Genomic DNA, 20,928 nt, shown 5'->3' on the forward strand with positions numbered 1-20,928 from the left:
GTCACACTGTAAGCCAAGTGAGTGGAACAGAACCTCAGAGTGCCCATTCCCACTCCACTGATCTAGCCACAAGACCAATCTCCCTTCTAATAGTTGGTTGATTAATAATTAACATTTACCTGGTAAGTGCTTTGGAAAACACGAAAAAGGTACTATCAGAAGCCATGTTGCAAAACAGCACAAGAGAAATGCTATCCACCAAGCCCCAAGCCACCGTGGGTCATCTGAATCAATCTCTGTGCTAGAAAAGATATTAATTTGGAAAACGCAGATTTAATAATGACAAACATCTTACTAGTCACACAGAATATTGCCCCAAATTATTGTGCCTTTAAAAGCTATGCACTCAGTTTCTCCCATGGCATTAGGAGAGAACCTCCAAGTACTAGGGTTTTTCCTCATTCTTTTCTGGACCTATTAAATTCAATTTTACTTTTTTGTATAACAAAGCACTCAGCATACTATAAATATAATCAAGTCAAAATGGAGACCCTTAAACCAGAATGTACTGGACTGACTAATAAGGGAGCAATGGAAAAAACAGGTCTTGGTAAGGTGCAATGTCATCACCACATCACTGATCACTAAATATGTGTTAATAGTACTCAGAACTATTCTGAATATCTTTACCATCAGTGGATTTTTACACAAGGCAAATGTGAATTAGATACTAGTCCTATCACATTTAAGTTGCAGAACTGAAGTCACAAAAAGTCAGGAAAATGCAAAAGCAAACAGCAGCTATAACTCAGCCAAATCAGGATTGTAGGAATTGCTATATTGGATCAGTTCAGTGATCATCTAGTCCTGTATCCTACTGCATTTCAGTAACAGATTCTTCAAAGAAATCCCCCCTGTAATGGAAAATTATGCAATGACATGCCCATGGGAAAGGTTGTTTCTTAATCCCAAGAAGTTAGTGGTTTATGTCCTAAATCATTGAGGAATGATATCCCATACAGATTTTTTTTTATTACAGCTAATGTTACTGTGGAAATCCTGCAACATAACCCCTGAAATGAAAGAAGATCCCACTCCTCATAGTACCACTAAAGGAAGTCTCTGGACAGAAAATGTTCATGTGCTGAGAAGGCAGGTTTGGGTTTATTTTAAGGTTGATAAACGAAAGAAGAAGTAACCACCATCTCCAAAAGCTGGAACTAAACTCATGTTCCTGATTATGAAGGAGTAAATTTTCCTTACAAAAAAGATTAGAGTTTAGGTCTCTTTTCTTGGAAGGTCTCAGGGAAGACTAGATTGTTGCCTAACAGGTCAGAGGGTTTCTCAAAAAAGTCCACAAAAACAGCCTTATGTTCTCTGAAGGAAAGAGCTATTATATGGAGTGGAGCTGAGCTATTTCCCTCCTCATGGCAAAATCCATAACCCTCAACAAAGCCATAGGAAGTATCCAAATATTTTATTGGATTACCATTAGGAATAAGGGATCAATAAAAATAGCACTCTGTTGTTGAAAGAAGAAAACCAGAACACTGTCTTGCCTTGTTTGAAGAGGGACATCAATATAGATATTAAGCAGCTGCCCTCCCAATACATAGCCAAGGGCAGGACCCAGCAATGACATGGCATAGCCAATTCCTAATGGGAAATAAAAAGAAGAAATGTTTTTCATTTCATGTCTCAGCAGAGCATACAGTTCTAAAATGTAAGGTTAAAGAAAAAATTAAGCCTGTTTCAGATAACAGTAAAGGTTCATAGACACAATAAAATGTAAAAAAAGATGCCATGGCATTTGCAGGGAAAGGAAAAATCACATTTATACTTTCAGTGTAATGATTTATGCAAGATTTTTAGAAATCAAAATATACATTTAATTATATTATTAATATATGTAACATGATCTCTTATAGCTATTTACAAGACAAGGTGGGTGAAGTAATAGTTTTTATTGGATCAACATCTGGGTATTTGAGTGGCCTGTTCTATGATGCAATCTACTTCTCTGGTGGAGTGTCCTTGTCTGGTGAAGGCGGTTTTAAGTGTGTTGAGGTGTATATCCCAGACTTTCTCCTCAGAGCATATTCTGTGCTTGGGTGTATATAAAAAATATATTTGTGTGTTTGGGGTGGTTATTGGATCAATGAAGGTAGGTGTGTGACCTGTGAGATTATTGTATATGATGGTCAGTAGGGTTCACAGTTGAAGCTGATTTTGGTGTCCAGGAAGTTGATGCTAGTGTGGGAGTATTCTAGAGAAAGTCTGTTGAATGGATGGTAATAGTTGAAGATGTGGTGGAAATCTATGGGGGATTTTAAACAGTCTGTCCAGAGGATAAAAGTATAATTTATATATCTCAGGTACATGATTGGTTTCATGGTGCACTTATCTAGAAACTCTTCTTGAAGTTGGTCTTTGAAGAGGTTGGCATACTGGGGAGCCATCCTGCACCCATGGCTATTCCCATGGTTTGGGTAAAATATTTGTTAGTGAATGTAAAATTGTTAGGGGTGAGGATGAAATGGATGAGTTTGGTAATGTGTTTGAGGTAGATATCTCAGGGTTGTCCATTGTCTTGTAAATATTTGAGCCAGGCAGCTATGCCATCATTGTGAGACATGCTGGTGTAAAGGGAAGTGGCATCCATGCTGGCGAGGATGGGGTTCTGAGGGAGGCTGTTAAAATTAAAGTTTGTGGAGGAAGATAGTTGTGTCCTGGAGGAGACTGGCCCTTGTGGGACTAGTAGTTTGAGGATGGTTTCTATGAGTCCCAATATTCCTTCAGTAAGAGTGTTGTGGCCAGATATGATGGGTCTGCCTGGGTTCCCTTGTTTGTGTATCTGGGAAGCACATAGATGGTCCCTGGGGTGGGTTGTGGGAGATGAGTTTGTATAGTTTCTCTTTGAGTTGTTTGGGGAAGGAGTTGATATCCTTAAATTCCTGGGTAAATTGTGATGTTGGAGTCCTCTTTGAGTTCTTTACAGTAGGTGGTATGGAAGAGTAGTCTTTTGGCCTCATTAATGTAGTCATCATGGTTGAGGACTACAATGAGACCCACACTGTAACTTAGGGCTTGGCTACACTTGCACGTTACACTGCAATAAAGACGCCCAGAGCGCTCTACCTCACTCCCCATCCACACTGGCAAGGCATGTAGAGCGCTCTGACTCCCTGGCTAGAGCGCTGCTGGTACTCCACCTCCCTGAGAGGGATAACGTTTGCTGCGTATTGGGTGAGACGCTGCAGCGTCAGTGTGAATGAGGAGTTACATCACAGCGCTCTGATTGACCTCTGGAAACATCCTATAATCCCCTTAAATCAAGTGGCCTCTCTTCTCATTGCTGTGAAATCGGCAGGAATAAGGAACTGCCCTTCCAAAGGTCTGTTTCAGACAGCTGGCTGCTTATCTGGTCCCAGAAAAAACAAACAGTTACTGTTTGCTTTGAGTGAGAGAGGCGGGGGGGTAGGGGGGGAAGGGGTCTGAACTTGCAAGACACTCTCGGCACCCCAAAAATCTACTCTCCCCCCACATACACACAACACACTCCACCCAACCCACTCCCCATTTGAAAAGCATGTTGCAGCCACTTGAATGCTGGGATAGCTGCCCATAATGCACTGCTCCCAATGCAGCTGCAAGTGCCGCAAATGTGGCCACACCACTGCGCAGTCAGCTGTCAGTGTGGACAGATTGCAGCGCTTTCCCTATTGCGCTGTACAAAGGCTGGTTTAACCCAAAGCGTTAAAGGGTTAAGTTACCCTTACTAACTTTCTCTTTTTGATCTATGATTAAAGAGGTGTTAATGGGCCATTCTACCTTGAATTGTCCCTTACAATATGTGCTAGCTGTTTATGCTAAACAATCTGTTACACCTTGCATTTTGCTGTGATGCTCAAAGTACCTTTTCCAGACTTGAAGAAGAGCTCTGAGTCTCGAAAGTTTGTCTCTCTCACCAACAGAAGTTGATCCAGTAAAAGATATTTCTTCATCCACCTTGTCTCTCTAAAATCCTGGGACCGATACAGCTACAACTACACTGCATGCACCTATTTAAGGCTTTCTTCTTCCTCAAGAGTTTCAAATCTGTAAAAGTAGTTTTACCTTTACACAATACCAAATTTATATTACCGCATGCATTTTGCCTACAAAGAGATTTGTGTTATATGGAATAGAAAGCTTGCATCCCAACTGTGTGACAGAATTACACAGCAAATAGCTAAGTGTTTGAATTATATGGCCACTTCTCTGTTTCAAAGCACTTGAACCTTGCCCTGCTAGGTACCATGTCTTCTATTTTTAGCCTTAAACATAAATGTTTTAAAGTAAAAAATACCAATCCGAGTACTTAAATTATTAAGAGAACACGTAGCCTGGAAATTCGAAATAAAAGCATTATAGAAGTAAAACAAAAAAGTAGTTTACTTTTTAAAAATACCATGACCAGAAGTCAGGTGTCTGTGTTAGCAGCTCTGTCAACAGGAATATCCCAAACATTTGAAACAGAGTAAAAACTACAGCTCCCTGTTTCCTTTAGATCTGATTGATTCAAGAGCAATGGCACTGTATGTTTTCAAACACATCTTGCTAAGTCATTGGAGGGGGAGGAGGCGGGGGTAACTAGTCTCACTGAAGACGTCTCTTTTCTCCACCCAGAGAAGCAATACAGATGACTCTCTTTCCCTGCAAAGCTAGAGAGGAGAAAAACAAGCAGCAGGCTTTCTTGATTTTTGCCTTAAGGCATGTCTATACTGTAAAAAGAGATGCTTTCTCAACTCAGGTTAGCTAACCCATGTTAGTCAACTTGATTAAAAACAGCAGTGAAGACATGACAACTCTTTTAACTTGTGTCATCAGCTTGAATTCATCCCTATATACTTTAACCTGAGCTGTTGTTTTTTATGTCTCCAAGTTACTATGTCTTCACTGCTATTTTACCCAAGTTAGCTAACCTGAGTTAACACACTTTTTCCTCTATTCAGTATAAGCATACTCTTAGTTTTTTTGGCCTAATAGCCACAATATCAGAATATCATAGGCGCGAGTGAGTACAGAGACAGACACTAACTTTCAACCAGATATTCATGACTGATTAGGCAGAAAGGACTTTTGTTAAAATTCTGTATAAATTTTTTCCATTTTGCTGCATTGGTGATCTGGCCCAGCTGTGCAACTTCCCTGTAGGCTGAAATTTCTGGATTGAATTTGTTAGGGATAGGATTGGGTTTCTTAGCTATTCAACACTATCTGAGTATCCCCTTAGATTTCAAGGGTGAAATATTGGCCCTACTGAAGTCAGCTGCAAAACTTCCATTGACTTCAGTTGGGCCAGGATTTCTCCCCAATTTGGTAGGACCCTTAGGTCCAGGAGACTTTGGTCCTTAAAATTTTATCCTATGATCATGAATGGGAACTCCCTCTAAACTCTGAGCATGTGGGGTGGGGAGTTTTACCTGCCTAATAACTGCTGGACTACATCCTAAAATGTCAGCAGAAATCAAATTACTTTCCTTTTCATACCAGATTGAACTTTGGTTTTGCTGTTTTGGTATGCACTTAAAATGTGCAAATGGAAAGGAAAGAATGTAACTTAACTCTTAAAATAAATTTGGTAAATACCTAAAAAATCATGCTTGAGTGCTCTGCGTATTTGTGCCTAACAAAAGTTTAACTAAAAACAGGTGCCTTAATTCAAACACACAAATAATCTAAAACATACTCTAAATCTGTCAGGAATAGCAAAAATATCCTGCAGGCATCCTGTAATAAATTAATGCATCCCTGTGCAGAGTAATAAATTATCAGCTCAAACATGGAAGGATTAACCTAGTTACTAAGCCATTTGTTATATTTCCCTTCTAGTTTTGTTGTGTTAAAATAAGCTGCTTTTTAAGATGATGCTACTTTTTTTTCTTCTACAAGTCCAGATGTAAAATCTGAAGTCTTCTAGACCCATGTCACCAACTCTTAACACACACGGTTGGCACTTTAGATTTGGTTTTAGAGCTAGCGATGAGATTTAACGAGGAGGTACATTTTGTTTTGTTTTCAAAATAAACTACTCTGGAATATTTTTGCAACACTTTCCTGCCCTACAGAGATTTGTTAGATATTCTAGTGTGGGTCACATTTTTTCCCTCTTAACCACATGAGCAGCGCAATAGACTTTAACAGGTCTGACAAAAAATAGAGACAGGATTAGAGTACTCAGAATTGCTCTTTAGAATAATTATGTAATCATCAACAATTCTGAACAACTTTCACTTTAAAGTTCAAGGTAAGGTACAAGTTTAATTGATTAGTTTTGAGGAAATCAAGTAATTTTCAAAGACTTGCCTTGAGCCAGTGGAATAAGGGTTACAGATTTAAGTATTCTGGATGGAAGTTGGGAGACAGAACTGAAACCTTAATTAAATCTAATTACAGAGTTAGTTACATGAACTGGCTGTAGCAGTTCAGTTAAGAGAACCTTGGGCAATTTTTCAACACAATTAATATACTCCTTTTTTAACCTGAGGAAAAAAGACTGCTGAATGCACAGGTAAAATATGGTGAATGAAGGAATTCTTTGGGCAAGAGTGGAGGAAGGCTTAAGTAGAGTGTGAAGAAGAGAGAAAATGTATGTGAGTTGCCTTGTCATAAAGTACAGTCTGGAGCAGAGGTAGTCTCTTGATTCAAAGGGTGCATTACACTAAGCTGCTGAGGGGGCACCAACACCCACAGAAGCACCCCTCACCATAGCACCACACCCCTAATCCCAGCATGATGCAGAGGGAAAATGTGGGGTCTGGAGAGTGAGTCTACCCTGCATTCACCCTGAAGCAGCAGCTCCTGTTCCACAGGGCTGGTCCCAGCTCCCTGCTCTGGGCATTGCAACCCTGTATATGGGGTCTTGCTCTCCAGTCTCCTTCCCTACCCTGGGCTTCACTTCCACACTGGGCTGAGAAAAGTACATGCTTGCTCCCTTGGTTTCCCATGGGTGCAGCTGAAACCACGAACCCACGCTAAAGCTGCCTTTGATCTGGAGAAAGACTAACAACAGTAAAACCAGTAGCTGCATAAGAAATGCTATACAGAACACTAGACATGAGAGAGTTAAGGGAGGATGGTGAATACTGAAAGTGTACATTAACAATATCTTTGTTCTATGCCTGAAGTAAAGGCCTGCTCTGCCATAATCCCCATATAGAACCGTCACCTGAATAAACAATTGTAGAATGTGTTATGTTCAGGTGAAGCAATCCTTCCCACACTGACCAAATACTCACAGGGGAACATAATACAGCCATTAAACGATACAGTAGGAAGTGGCTGCTAAATTAACAGTTTTAGCTCCCGACTCTTATTTGAGAGCCGATGCCAACTTTAGCTAAAGATAGTTTAAACTTAAGCAGTTTAATACAATATTAAAACCTCAGTTTCTCATCTCATCAAGTTGGTTACATATGAAAATAAGAGGTTGGGTGAAGTGTTCAAGATATTGTGGGGTTTGTCCTGACCCTCCCTATTAAACATATAAAATAGCTATTCAGCAAATTTCCATCCTGCTGAAACAATAAGCCTAGCCTTGTCTGTTTCCAAAACATCTACATGCCAACCATTATAGCAACCACTGCAGAAACTACTGCTATATAAAAGTCATCAGCAAGCAAATCTGTTACTTCAGCTCCTTAATGAGAAGTGTTGTGTTTACAAAATTTGATCACTTTCTACTAGCAGATTTTTTAAATTACGATATTTATAAAGATAAGTTTCAGAGTAGCAGCTGTGTTAGTCTGTATTCACAAAAAGAAAAGGAGTACTCGTGGCACCTTAGAGACTAATAAATAAATGTGTTAGTCTCCAAGGTGCCACAAGTACTCCTTTTCTTTTTGATATTTATAAAGTATTCATTCAACAATCTTTTGCTACCAATTTAAATTTTAAAACAATATTACCTATATAGAGAGAAGATTTGTGTTTTGGGACACTATCATCAATGAAGGTGGTGCCCAAGGTGTACAGGGGAGTTCCTCCAACTCCCAGTAGCAGCTGTGCCAGGATGAAGACATAGAGGTAATTGGAGAGTGAAGACTCTTTGCTGGTATTGCAACTGAAGTTAGCAATGTTAGTTCCTGATGATTGACAGGTATCTAAAAAACACATTTATAGAGACATTAATAAAGTACAGTTGACTGACTCATCATATAGTTTGTGTTTATAAAGGTAAGGAAGCACCATGTATATAATGCATTCTGTAGTTAATAGCACAGGATTACTTGACTCTTAGTCTTCTAATCCCATCTCTTTTACAGATTTCCTGTGAGACATCAGACATGTCACTGAGCATCTCTGTGCCACAATATTTCCATATGAAAAATGAGGATATTTCCCTACCAGACAAGGGAGAGTGGGAAAATTGCTCATAAAAATGGGCGGCTTTTTAATTTTTGATTGCCCAAATACCCTGAATTAAAATTCTTGTTTAGAATATGGATTCTGCATGCAACAAGATATCAAACAGAATTCTCTGATACCATTGTATCTTACAATGCTCCAAGTTAAAGAACAAAATATAGAGAAATGTATAATTTAAAACAGAGGTTATTTATTAATCAGTGCTCCAACTGTTATGGAGCAATACTGATAGGCACTAAGACACCCTCCAGCCCTCCACTGCTTAACTAAATATCTTAGAAGATTGAGGGAAGGGGATAGAAGAAAAATCTCTTTTAAAAGATTCAACCACCCACGCTTCCTCTCCTAAAAAGAAAGAAAGAAAAAAAAAAAGAATTAGCTTTGTAAGAAAGTGTTCCTATTTAATAGGCTACACCCTAGCAATCTCCCATGACAACAAACGTCATTGATTTAATTCCTAGAATGAGGAAACTACATTACTGGAATTTCTTACACACACACACACACACCAGAAGAAGAAGGAATTGTGTTTATGGACAACTTTTTTCAGATACTTAAGTTGGTTATATGTAATAGTTAGCTTTTCCTTGCTTACATGCATTCTCTCCCCTTTTCATCCCCTCTGGGGCATTACTGCTTTTCCACAGACATCAAACAGCCTTAATCTTATTTGACAGAATAGAACAAGAGTATGTGTAGCGTTATTTGCAAATGTCTGTATATACACATGTGCAATCCTGAAGAGGAAAAATCTCACTCATTTGACAGAATGGCTGTACTGGGTAATTCTCAGCTATTGTAAAAAAAATGTTTTAGAACGCTTACAGTAAAGAGAGTGATATAAGTAGGTTATGTTTATCCACAGAATGCAGAACAAACATTCAGAATCATCCCTCCAGGAGCATGACTAAATACCAATTTCTACAGAGGTGTTTTATAAATTAAGCCAAAGGGTACTTTCTGACCCTACCAATGCTAGCAAAGGAGCAATGTAGCTGGCACAGTATTTCATTAATAAGCAAGACATATATTCAGCATCAGAAGAGAATAGAAATTATCTAGTGATCATTCAGAACCTAACATGAATTCTTGAAGAGTTAGGCAGAAAAAGCTACTATGATGAAGGCTGTCATGCTTTTCCATTATAAACTCCTTTCTTTAAAAGAAAAAAAAAAAGTTTAAGATGCCATATAAATTCACTTCAGATTGAAACTTCATACACTAGTCTGGTCAATGAGCAGTATTTTCCTACTACAGTTCCCATTAAGTCAGGTGAGGCAATTTTTCATTTTTTAGAGAATTTGTTACTAAAAAACCTACACACACTTTGTAAACAATGCTCTTTTCAATTTACACTGTAGGAGTGGGGCAGGACCTCTTGGGGCATGGCAGGTTTCCAAGCAGAAACCCAGGCAGAAGTTATCCATGTCATTTTTATTAATGGTATTGTCATCACTCTCTTCTTAGGGTAGAAGGTAAGGATGGTGGAAGGATGTAGAGTACTCAATGGCAGTAAGGGTCTTAAGGAAGCTGCTGTAGGGGAAAGCTGCTGTAGAAAGTAAGGCAACCTCAGGGGCAGCTGGGAATAACTGGTTCTTCCCTCTTTGAAGTGACAAATCCTTGCACTTGGAGGGAAGAATTCAGCACCAATTCCTCTAAGGGCTTGTCTACACTTACTGGGGGACCCACACATGGCAATCAATGCATTGGCAATCGACTTAGCGGGTCTAATGAACACCCGCTAAATCGACCGCAAGTCACTCTCCCATCGACTCCTGTACTCCACCTGAATGAGAAGCACCAGGGGAGTCAATAGGAGAGCATCTCTCATCGACGTAGCATAGTGTGGACCCTGCAGTAAATAGATCTAAAGATATCGATTTCAGCTACATTAGTCACGAAGCTGAAGTTGTGTAATTTAGATTGATCTCCCCCCCGTAGTGTAGACCAGGCCTCAGTGAACCTCCATATTTTAAGTTATTGTAGCATTTTTGAACAGGAGCAGAGCATTAGAAACAACCTTTTTAGCCCTTTTAATTAACCCAAAATAACCCAGGTTTTTAGCAATAAATCTTGTGTTCTTTACCATGAAAAAAGATCTTTTGGCATTTGAAAAGATATTAGAAACAGCACATGAATACAATTCAATACTTTTCAAAGCCTTTTAGATAGAAAAACTACATTGACTTCAGGCTAACTTTAGACAAAATGAATACATACGTGTCTAAAACTTTATTCTATAGTACATGAAGTGTTTTTATGGCAGGATACATTGTAAAGATTTTACTTTTACAGTATTCATTAACAGCTCATAAGTACTGCAATATCTCATTATATGTGATGACCCAGAATACATTTGCAGTTGTACATTAATGCTAGATAAACACTGCAAATAGGTAATGTTTATCCGAGTTCTAGCAAATTGAAAGATAATCTCAGTCACTGTTCCCTCTAAGCTGTGTGCGTGTGCACACAGATCCTAAACCCCGCACATACATCGAAATACCGGGTGCACAAAAATTTGCACAGAAGAAATTTTTGGGGCACACGGCCTGTCAAAAATTAGAGGGAACACTGATCTCAGTAGTATGCAAGTTGAATTATTTTTTATATATGAACAGCAGATAGTGTCTGGCATTATTCAAGACCAATAATCAAGACAGTCCTAGACTAAGAGCAAGCTAATAATCTAGGAGACAGACCTAAGAGACACAAGATGTCCTTGGAGACCCAAAAGAACAAACTACCTAAGATACTTACATTAAAAAAAAAAAAATCCTTCTTTCCCCACCTCCACCATCCATGTGTGAATGTCATGGAGAAGTAGGTTTTTATGAAAGACTAATGGAAAAAAATGGGGCCTGAGACAAACTAGATCATTCCACACACCGAGGCAAGATAGGAGAAAACCACAAAGACAGGAGTGGGGAAAGGACACAGAGGGATGTTGGAAACTAGCATCATTGTTGTATATAGTTAACATCAAAAAAGTAAATTAAATCCGAAGGAGGATACTAAAATCATTAAATTTAGATTTTTTTTGAAGGCACATTAGAGTGCACAATACATATAGCTGTGCACAAGAGATAAATGAAAGACACCAGATCATATGCAGTTTCCCATTACGTGCACATAAATTTTGACCAAAAAAAGTTAAACAGAGCTTTTATTACAGAATGAACTAGCATTAGGAAACAAGTTCTCCCCTTTCGAAGATTCACATGCCTAAAATTCCTAGCATCGGAATATTTCTATGTGAACAGGGCAAAGGAATGTACACCACATTCTGTTCTTTGCTTTCTTTACTTTTGGGAGAACTGTCTATGAAGTCAGTACAGCCAAAACCCAGCCAAACAGATATCTAAATGCAATTTTCTGTCTTAAGTACATTGTTCTGTTTATCCACTACAGATGCTGTTTTGCAGTCAATTCTTTAAAGAACATCAACATAAGCTGTAATCTTCATTGCAGTAAGAACAATTTCCATTTGAATACCCAGGATTCCAATAGCTTAAGCAATATATACATTTCACTACTTGGTAATGCACAATCATTGCCTTTAAATATATCCAATTAACTATTGCAATCAAAATATTTAATCTATCAATAAAACCTAAACTGATATTTATTAAAACATTTACAAAAGGAGAGCCAAGGTCCTGGGGTTTTTTAGGAAAATATTTTGATTACTCTGCTTATATCAAAAACTGCATTTTTATTTGCAACCATCTGCCATAAAATCCAACACTTTTTATTTATGGGATACTTCTAAAAAAAAATTATAGTTTTGGGCCTAGCAGGTCCTGAAAATTCACCCAAATGAACATCAAGATGTTCACTGTAGTTATTTGGTTTTAAATAAATTTATCCTCAAGTCATTTTTTTAATGGAACTATTTTAGAGAAAATTTGCAGCTTTTTTTAATATCTTAAGGCATGTTAATCATTTGCATGGGTGACTAACTCCTACATTTATTTCACACAATCAGGCTTTCATAATGTTTAGCAATTTGACACTAAATCTAATTACATTTTCACTAACATTTGGTTTTGTTTTCTTCCTTTTTGTAAAAAACATGATTGTCAACGTTGAGAGACCTAGAGAATGAAGCCCTCCCTTTCACACACAGCTTTGAGTAGGCAAAGCTAGTGCAAGCTCCTCCACAATGCTCAACAAATAGGATTCATCCCTTTTCTAGAAAGGCCATCATGAAGCTAAGAGGGAGTTCATTCTCATGCTTCTATGAATATTCTATTTTTCTTCTATGAATTTGTGGCTTTTCTAATGACACTACTGAGAAGTGGAGATGAAAGGTGGAAAGCAAGGGAAGGGGTTTAAACCCATGTAGTGGTTTTGTTTATGATTTTAAAACCTTACTAAACTGATTTCACATAGGCCACTGAACAATCCAAAAATGAATTTTCACCCAGATCAGATTGGCAGGGACCATCAGGGGAGTTTACCTTCCTCTGAAGCACGGGACATGACATAAATGGGCCACTTGCTAGTTTTGACTAGAGTAAATAGTGGATGCTCTGTATATTTTGTGCCAAGTAATTCTGTTCCCTTATAATATGAAAGAGCTATACAATATTTATGGTTATGGATAGATGTTCAACCAAGTACTATTCTAGAATTTGCATCCCTTTCACTATATACTTTTTTCTAGTGCTTAGGAGTAAAGCTCACATCTTTAAACCCATGGCCTTCAGCTTCAAATGATTCCTTAGTAGGAAGCTGATGAAGCACAGTAAGACACAAAGTTTATCAGCTGAAAGGATGAGTAGAGATCAGGAGATATTCAAACTGTGTGGGTGGCTTGAAGGTACTTAATGTAAACAAAATCAATAAGTATTTTGCCACTATATGACAAGGATGTAAGTTTCTTTTTCCATCTCCACCCTTGACAAGTAAAAATGCTGCAATCTAATGACATATGGTCTGTGTCACTGATTGTGAACTCAGTAGGAACATATCTCCTTCATGGTCAGTTGGCTCTTCTGAACTTGCATGCTCCCAGGATGCTTTATCTAGACTAAAAGAACAGGAGTACTTGTGGCACCTTAGAAGCTAACAAATTTATTTGAGCATAAGCTTCCATGGGCTACAGCCCACTTCGGATGCATAGAAAGGAACATCTAGTATACATACAGAGAACATGAAAAGGTGTAAGTAGACATACCAACTGTAGGAGGCTAATTAAGTTGAGCTATTATCAGCAGGAGAAAAAACTTTTGTAGTGATAATCAAGATGGCCCATTTAGACAGTTGACAAGAAGGTGTGAGGATACTTAACATGGAGAAATAGATTCAATATGTGTAATAACCCAACCACTCCCAATCTGTATTCAAACCCAAGTTAATGGTATCTAGTTTGCATATTAATTCAAGCTCAGCAGTTTCTTGTTGGTCTAGGCTGAGGCATCCCACCATCAACCTCAGCCTAGACTAATCCACACAAGCGGTCCATTTCCTGGACACTACTGTGCTAATAAGCGATGGTCACATAACCAGCACCCTATACCGGAAACCTACTGACTGCTATACTTACCTATACGCCTCCAGCTTCCATTCAGGACACACTACACGATCCATTGTCTACAGCCAAGCTCTAAGACAGTGGTTCTCAAAGCCAGTCCGCCGCTTGTTCAGGGAAAGCCCCTGGCACGCAGGACTGGTTTGTTTACCCACCACGTCTGCAGGTTCGGCTGATTGTGGCTCCCACTGACCGCGGTTGCCACTCCAGACCACTGGGGGCTGCAGGAATGGGGGCCAGCACATCACTTGGCCCGTGTCACTTCCCGCAGCCTCCCTTGGCCTGGAGCAGTGAACCTCAGCCAGTGGTGGCCGCAATTGGCCGAACCTGTGGACGCGGCAGATAAACAAACCAGTCCGGTGCGCCGGGGCTTTCCCTGAAGAAGCGGCGGACCAGCTTTGAGAACCACTGCTCTAAGATACAAATGACAATCTCTCAGACAGAGATAAACACCTACAAGATCTCTATCAAGCATTCTTAAAACTACAATACCCACCTGCTGAAGTGAAAAAAAAACAGGTTCCTTGCAACAAAGCCCAATGACAACTCTGTCCACATTTATTCAAGTGACACCATCATAGGACCTAATCACATTAGTCATGCCATCAGGGGCTCATTCACCTGCACATCTACCAATGTGATATATGCCATCATGTGCCAGCAATGCCCCTCTGCCATGTACATTGGCCAAACATGACAGTCTCTATACAAAAGAATAAATGGACACATCTGACATCAGGAATCATAACATTCAAAAACCAGTAGGAGAACAGTTCAACCCTCTCTGGCCACTTGGTAACAGACTTAAAGGTGGCAATTTTGCAACAGAAAAGCTTCAAAAACAGAATCCAATGAGAAACTGCTGAGCTTGAATTAAACTAGATACCATTAACTTGGGTTTGAATAGAGACTGGGAGTGGCTGGGTCATTACACATATTGAATCTATTTCCCCAGGTTAAGTATCCTCACACCTTCTTCTTGTCAACTGTCTAAATGGGCCATCTTGATTATCATTACAAAAGTTTTTTTTCTCCTGCTGATAATAGCTCAACTTAATTAATTAGCCTCTTGTAGATGGTATGGCTACTTCCATCTTTTCATGTTGTGTGTGTGTTATATATATTCTTACTATATATTCCATTCTATGCATCTGATGAAGTGGGCTGTAGCCCACGAAAGCTTATGCTCAAATAAATTTGCTAGTCTAAGATGCCACAAATATCCTGTTCTTTTTTGCAGATATAGACAACATGCCTGCTACTTTGAAATTTATCTTGACTGTTAGTCTCAGTGCTCCAGTTTTGTATCTTCAGAACCACAGGAGTAGACTATAATATATATATAAATAATGTAAATTATAACAGTTAAGGTTATCAGCATTTCTAATAGGAGTCATTTTTCAGGAATTTGTGACTCAATCATCAAAGTTTCACTCAGATCACTGGCAAGGTCTGTACTAAAAAGCTGCAAGAGGGTACATGTGCTGGAAGTGCTTGTATATTTATGCAGTCAGGAATGTCACATGGCACTCCTTATCAGTCAATCATTGAGTTAACACACAAACCTTGAATAGTTAATGAGTACAGATTATAGATTGTATCTGAAGAGAGATTTTAAAATTGAGACTAAACCAAGATAATTACTTAGTTTAAGTAATCTGCCAACCTTTTTGAAAATCGTACAGCTAGTTTTACTTGCCAGTTTTCACTGACTTTGCTCTTTAACATCTCTTTTCCTCCCTCATAATTCAAAAGCAGCACCATCATCACTGCACTAAATCTATACCTTGAAGAGGCAGACACTCTTGAGATTACAGTGCTGCCCCATGCAGTAATTCAATATACGCTTTGTTTATGTTTTAACCCATGATATCCCCTTGGAAGATCATACGGAATTCTAAATTACTTACAGAAGCAAAATGAAATGTCTGATAACAGAGCTATCATAGCACTTCATTACAAAACAAAACAAAAATGAAAAAAAACAAAACTACAGAGCATCTGCCACAATATGGTCCAAGTAATTTCTTTTATATAAAACACTGATAAGAAAGAAGAGTTGAAATCATTCCTCCTCAGTCCCATCTTTTATTTTATTTGATAGATTTGTTGTTTTTCTGTTTTTACATATCTGTGAATTTAGTGCTTTTGAAAGGTATTTATAATATAGAGCACAGAAATGTGAAGTCTCACAGCCATAGAAAAGATACACCCCTCCAAAGTATCCCAGCTGTAAACTGCAGCCAATATAGTATCTGGGATAAGAAAAGGTGAGGGCAAGAGAATAGTTCATTCTCTATTCCCCTTCAATTCTTGGTTTCCTTGTTGAGTCTTCTAAAAAGGTAACCAACTGATGACAGTTTTGAAAGTAGTTTTTTTAGAATTAAGATATTTGTCCACTAGAAAGAGATCTGAGAAATTTGACTTAAGCCACATACTATGTTAATAATAATTAAATACTATTTTAAATTGACAGTGCTGAAGATGGGTAACTTAGTTCATTTGAAGTTGTACTCTTTGATTCAACATGCACATATTTAATAAAAAAAGAAAAGCTATCCTAGAATTTCCTAGGTTCAATGATAGGAATTCTAAAGTACTTATATTGCCTCCATCACAGTGTTTGAATGTCCCAATTTTTTTTAAGTTTAGCTATCGTCACAACACTCCTGTGAAGTATGGAAGCATCATTGTCCATTTTACAGATGGAGAACTAATGCACAGAGAGGCTAAGTGACTTGTCCATGGTTACAGAGAAAATCTGTGGCAGAGCTGGAACCTGACCCCTCATCTCCCATGGTCCTAGCTAATATCCTCACCACTGAACTCCTCTATCACATTAAGTGCACACATAATTGATTGGGAAGATTGCATCAGTGATTATTTTAAAACTAACTGACTAGAACAGAGCATTAAATACACTATCTAAAATTCCAATATTTTAAATTTCTCAGATGACAAGGGAGACTTCTGACAGAGTTTTAGAAGGATATTTAATCCTCTGTTTTAAATTTGTGTATAGTTTACATTGCAATGTTTACATTAACCAGGGAATGACATGATGCAAACCACGGGAATCTATTTAACTGTAAAATGAAACTACTTACAATAAGAAGACAGGTTTCAGAGTAGCAGCCGTGTTAGTCTGTATTTGCAAAAAGAAAAGGAGTACTTGTGGCACCTTAGAGACTAACAAATTTATTAGAGCATAAGCTTTCGTGAGCTACAGCTCACTTCATCGGATGCATTTGGTGGAAAGTTCACCTGCGCATCTACCAATTTGATATATGCTATCATGTGCCAGCAATGCCCCTCTGCCATGTACATTGGTCAAATTGGACAGTCTCTACATAAAAGAATAAATGGACACAAATCAGACGTCAAGAATTATAACATTCAAAAACCAGTTGGAGAACACTTCAATCTCTCTGGTCACTCGATTACAGACCTGAGAGTGGCTATTCTTCAACAAAAAATCTTCAAAAACAGACTCCAACGAGAGACTGCTGAATTGGAATTAATTTGCAAACTGGATACAATTAACTTAGGCTTGAATAGAGACTGGGAATGGATGAGTCATTACACAAAGTAAAACTATTTCCCCATGTTATTTATCACCCCCATCCCACTCCACACTGTTCCTCAGATATTCTTGTTTCAGAGTAGCAGCCGTGTTAGTCTGTATTCGCAAAAAGAAAAGGAGTACTTGTGGCACCTTAGAGACTAACAAATTTATTAGAGCATAAGCTTTCGTGAGCTACAGCTCACTTCTTGTTAACTGCTGGAAATAGCCTACCTTGCTTGTCACCATGAAAGGTTTTCCTCCTTTCCCCCCCTGCTGCTGGTGATGGCTTATCTTAAGTGATCACTCTCCTTACAGTGTGTATGATAAACCCATTGTTTCATGTTCTCTGTGTGTATGTATCAATCTCCCCTCTGTATTTTCCACCAAATGCATCCGATGAAGTGAGCTGTAGCTCACAAAAGCTTATGTTCTAATACATTTGTTAGTCTCTAAGGTGCAATAAGAAGACAGGCCACTAGAGGGAGCTCAGAGTAGCAGCCATGTTAGTCTGTATCCACAAAAAGAAAAGGAGTACTTAATTCGTTAGTCTTTAAGGTGCCACAAGTACTCCTTTTTGTGTTTGTTTTTTGTTTTGTTTTTTAAGAGGGAGCTCCTAACTTAGTCTATCAATGCCTGTAACATTGTTTCAGGTACTTCAGCTCTACCACCCCAACCCACCGCCCCAGGTAACTTAAATCAGCAATTCCAATAAATAAGTGATTACCCTAGATCATTTTAAAGCTTACGTGTTTGAAAACTTCTAGACAAGGTCACAGATTCTGGATTTTATCTAGAAATTCCTTTCTTGTGCCTTTTGTACAAGCTGAAATTTATAATTTTAGTTTCACTTTGAGTTAAGAAATTGTTTTAATCCATTTCCATATACAATATGTAGGTATGAAAGATAGAATATCCAATGGATCACACAGGCAAGGAGCACTCAAACTTCTGATTGTCTAATATCAAATCTGAGGTAGTGTGCAAACTTAGGAACAGGAATTTTAGAGTGGGTGTTAGATGCTGGTTTTAGCTACTTTTCTAAATAGATTGTTTCCTGATTTGATTAAGAAAATCACCACTATATCCCATAGCCATAAAAATATACTATGTATATTATTGTGATATGCTGCCACTTGCAATATTACAAAAGTTTCACATACTTTACTGTATACACGTATTTTTAGATATGTACTCATTCACAAGTTAGCAGATGATGCCATAACATAAGTGCCTGACTGAAAACTGGTGGAATGAGATTTTAGGAGTTGGTCCTTGTTAGCAAGTCTCTATGGGAATTTTATGAGATTAAAAAATGCATCCAAACAAAATTCTCATTCCAAATACTTTAGAGGTAGGCAACAAATGTTCAAGTTTATCTGGGCAATTGCATGGGACTATTTTTACAGTCAAGTTACGTTCCCACACATGAGAACTTACGACATTTCTGAATTGACACCCTGATTCGATTTTACGACAATTGGTTTTGACTTTACAATGCTTGGTCCCACAATGGAGTGGACTGCAGTTCCGAGTTACAACGTTCTGATTCACAACACAAATTTCAGGAACCAATTGTGTCATAAGTCCAAAGACTGCCTTTAAAACAAATTATGTTTGTGGCCATGGCCATTATTGTTCGTTACTTAAAATGAACACACTGCACTACCATTAAGATCAGAATTTGAACTGATCATCAATCTTTTGATTCCACTGGCCTCAAGGAGTTGGGAGAATCCCAGAAGTCATGTTATCAGCCCACCTGAGAGCATGTTTTGTTGCTACCATGGTATCCCTAATTTAGAGTAGGTAAAAACCATTTCCAATTCATGAAAGGGAGTTTGTTCCTAATTTTGACTGGACGATAGCAACAAAACTAAGCTTATAGTAAGAGAAAGGAGTGCTTGTAATGGAAGTCTGGTAATGTGAGCCCGTATCAGATTGGGGAGTAAAGAGTTTAAATGAACCCCATTTACCTTCCCTCTAAAATTCCAGAAGAACTCCGGGTGATGTAATTTTCTTAGTGTTAGAGGTAGGGAGGAAAGAGGCCTAGTTGTCTGTAGGGGTACTTTATATTAGGAGTTTGTCAGCATTTGATTATTTACATAAAATGGTGAATTATATGTCAAATTCAGAAGTTTGGAAGCACCAAGAGACTGGTGTGATATGTTTATGGGGGCAGATTTCAGATTGGGGCAAAGTTGCCTTGGAGGGGAAAAACAGGCATCCAAAATATGAAATCCCCACAGTTATTAGCGTGACTTGGAAAGAACAGAAAATTTGTTTGATTTTTTGTTTGTTTGTTTCAGACATCCGCCTCCTCCTGTGCTGCAGCAGATAGACTAGGCTATTTGTCTAGACAATTAAATGGTCAGAAGAATTTGTGGTTCAGGTTTCATAATCTAATACTTTTTTAAGTTGAGACACCTTTTGCAGAACATGGGAGAAAGTGTGTGTGTGTGTGTGTGTGTGCGCGCACGCGCGTGTGTGTGTGTTGGGGGTTGTCACATTTTTTGGAATCTTCAGGAATCAGCCATGGGGATTTGCTCAGAGGATGAATACTACACTGGTGGGAGGGAAGGGGGAGAGATTTCCCAGAATATTCCATGGCCTAATTTTGCTCCCACTAAAGACAATAGGTATTTTCCCATTGATTTTAATACTAACAAATTAGGTCAATGCTAAATGCTTCTAGAAATCTCACCCTGTATATACACCACACAACAATTCCACTTTACCAACATGAATTAACCTTTATAGTACACCTATGAGATACTGTAGTTAATAGCTTCGTTTTGCAAGTCAAAAGAACCACGGATGGAGAAACTAAGGGCTTTCTCTTCCAAGGTATTCTGACGACCAGCTGCTCCATTCTCTTCATTTGGAGTTGCAAGTAGTCATCATTTTGTGGGGGTAGGGGAAAACAGAGACCCAAATGATGCACACAAGATCAGTGAAAGACTGGGACCAAGCTGGAAATAGAGTCCAAATCTTCCAACTCTTGTGCTTTAAACATTAGATGACATCGTTTCCTGTTACTAAGCCCAAAATAACATCTTCCCAAGATGTTACAGCAGGGATCGGCAACCTTTGGCACACAGCCTATCAGTGAAATCTGCTAGCAGGCCAGGATGGTTTGTTTACCTACAGTGTCCACAAGTTCGGCAAATTGCAGCTCTCACTGGCCGCGGTTCATCATTCCAGGCCAATGGGGGCTGCGGGAAGCAGTATGGGCTGAGGGATATGCTGGCTGCCACTTCCCAAGGCCCCCATTGGGCTCCAGGCCAGTGGGAGCTACGATTCGCTGAACCCATGGACGCTGCAGGTAAACAAACCATCCCGGCCCACCAGCGGATTTCCCTGATGGGCCGTGTCCCAAAGGTTTCTAACCCCGTGTTATAGGATTCCAGTCATTAAAAATACCATTTGTAAGGTGCATATTTGAACAGCCTGTGAGACCACTGTGAACATGTACTATTCC

At 38.8% G+C, this 20,928-nt stretch overlaps 1 protein-coding gene across 3 annotated transcripts in view; it reads right to left on the reverse strand.

Moving 5' to 3' along the window:
- The window catches only part of SLCO4C1 (solute carrier organic anion transporter family member 4C1), an 85,343-nt gene that overhangs the window by 40,556 nt on the left and 23,859 nt on the right, over window positions 1-20,928 (reverse strand). For 2 of the 3 annotated variants that reach the window (XM_038403776.2, XM_043514904.1), the window contains 3 exons: window positions 7,890-8,084; window positions 1,500-1,596; window positions 120-241 (listed from right to left, as the gene is read on the reverse strand). In XM_038403776.2, coding sequence (XP_038259704.1) covers window positions 120-241; window positions 1,500-1,596; window positions 7,890-8,084 — 414 coding nt within the window. The remainder of the gene's footprint in view (window positions 1-119; window positions 242-1,499; window positions 1,597-7,889; window positions 8,085-20,928) is intronic. The other variant, XM_043514903.1, reaches the window with a different exon arrangement.

Source organism: Dermochelys coriacea, chromosome 5, assembly GCF_009764565.3.
Source record: "Dermochelys coriacea isolate rDerCor1 chromosome 5, rDerCor1.pri.v4, whole genome shotgun sequence".
Taxonomy (NCBI): Eukaryota; Metazoa; Chordata; order Testudines; family Dermochelyidae; genus Dermochelys; species Dermochelys coriacea.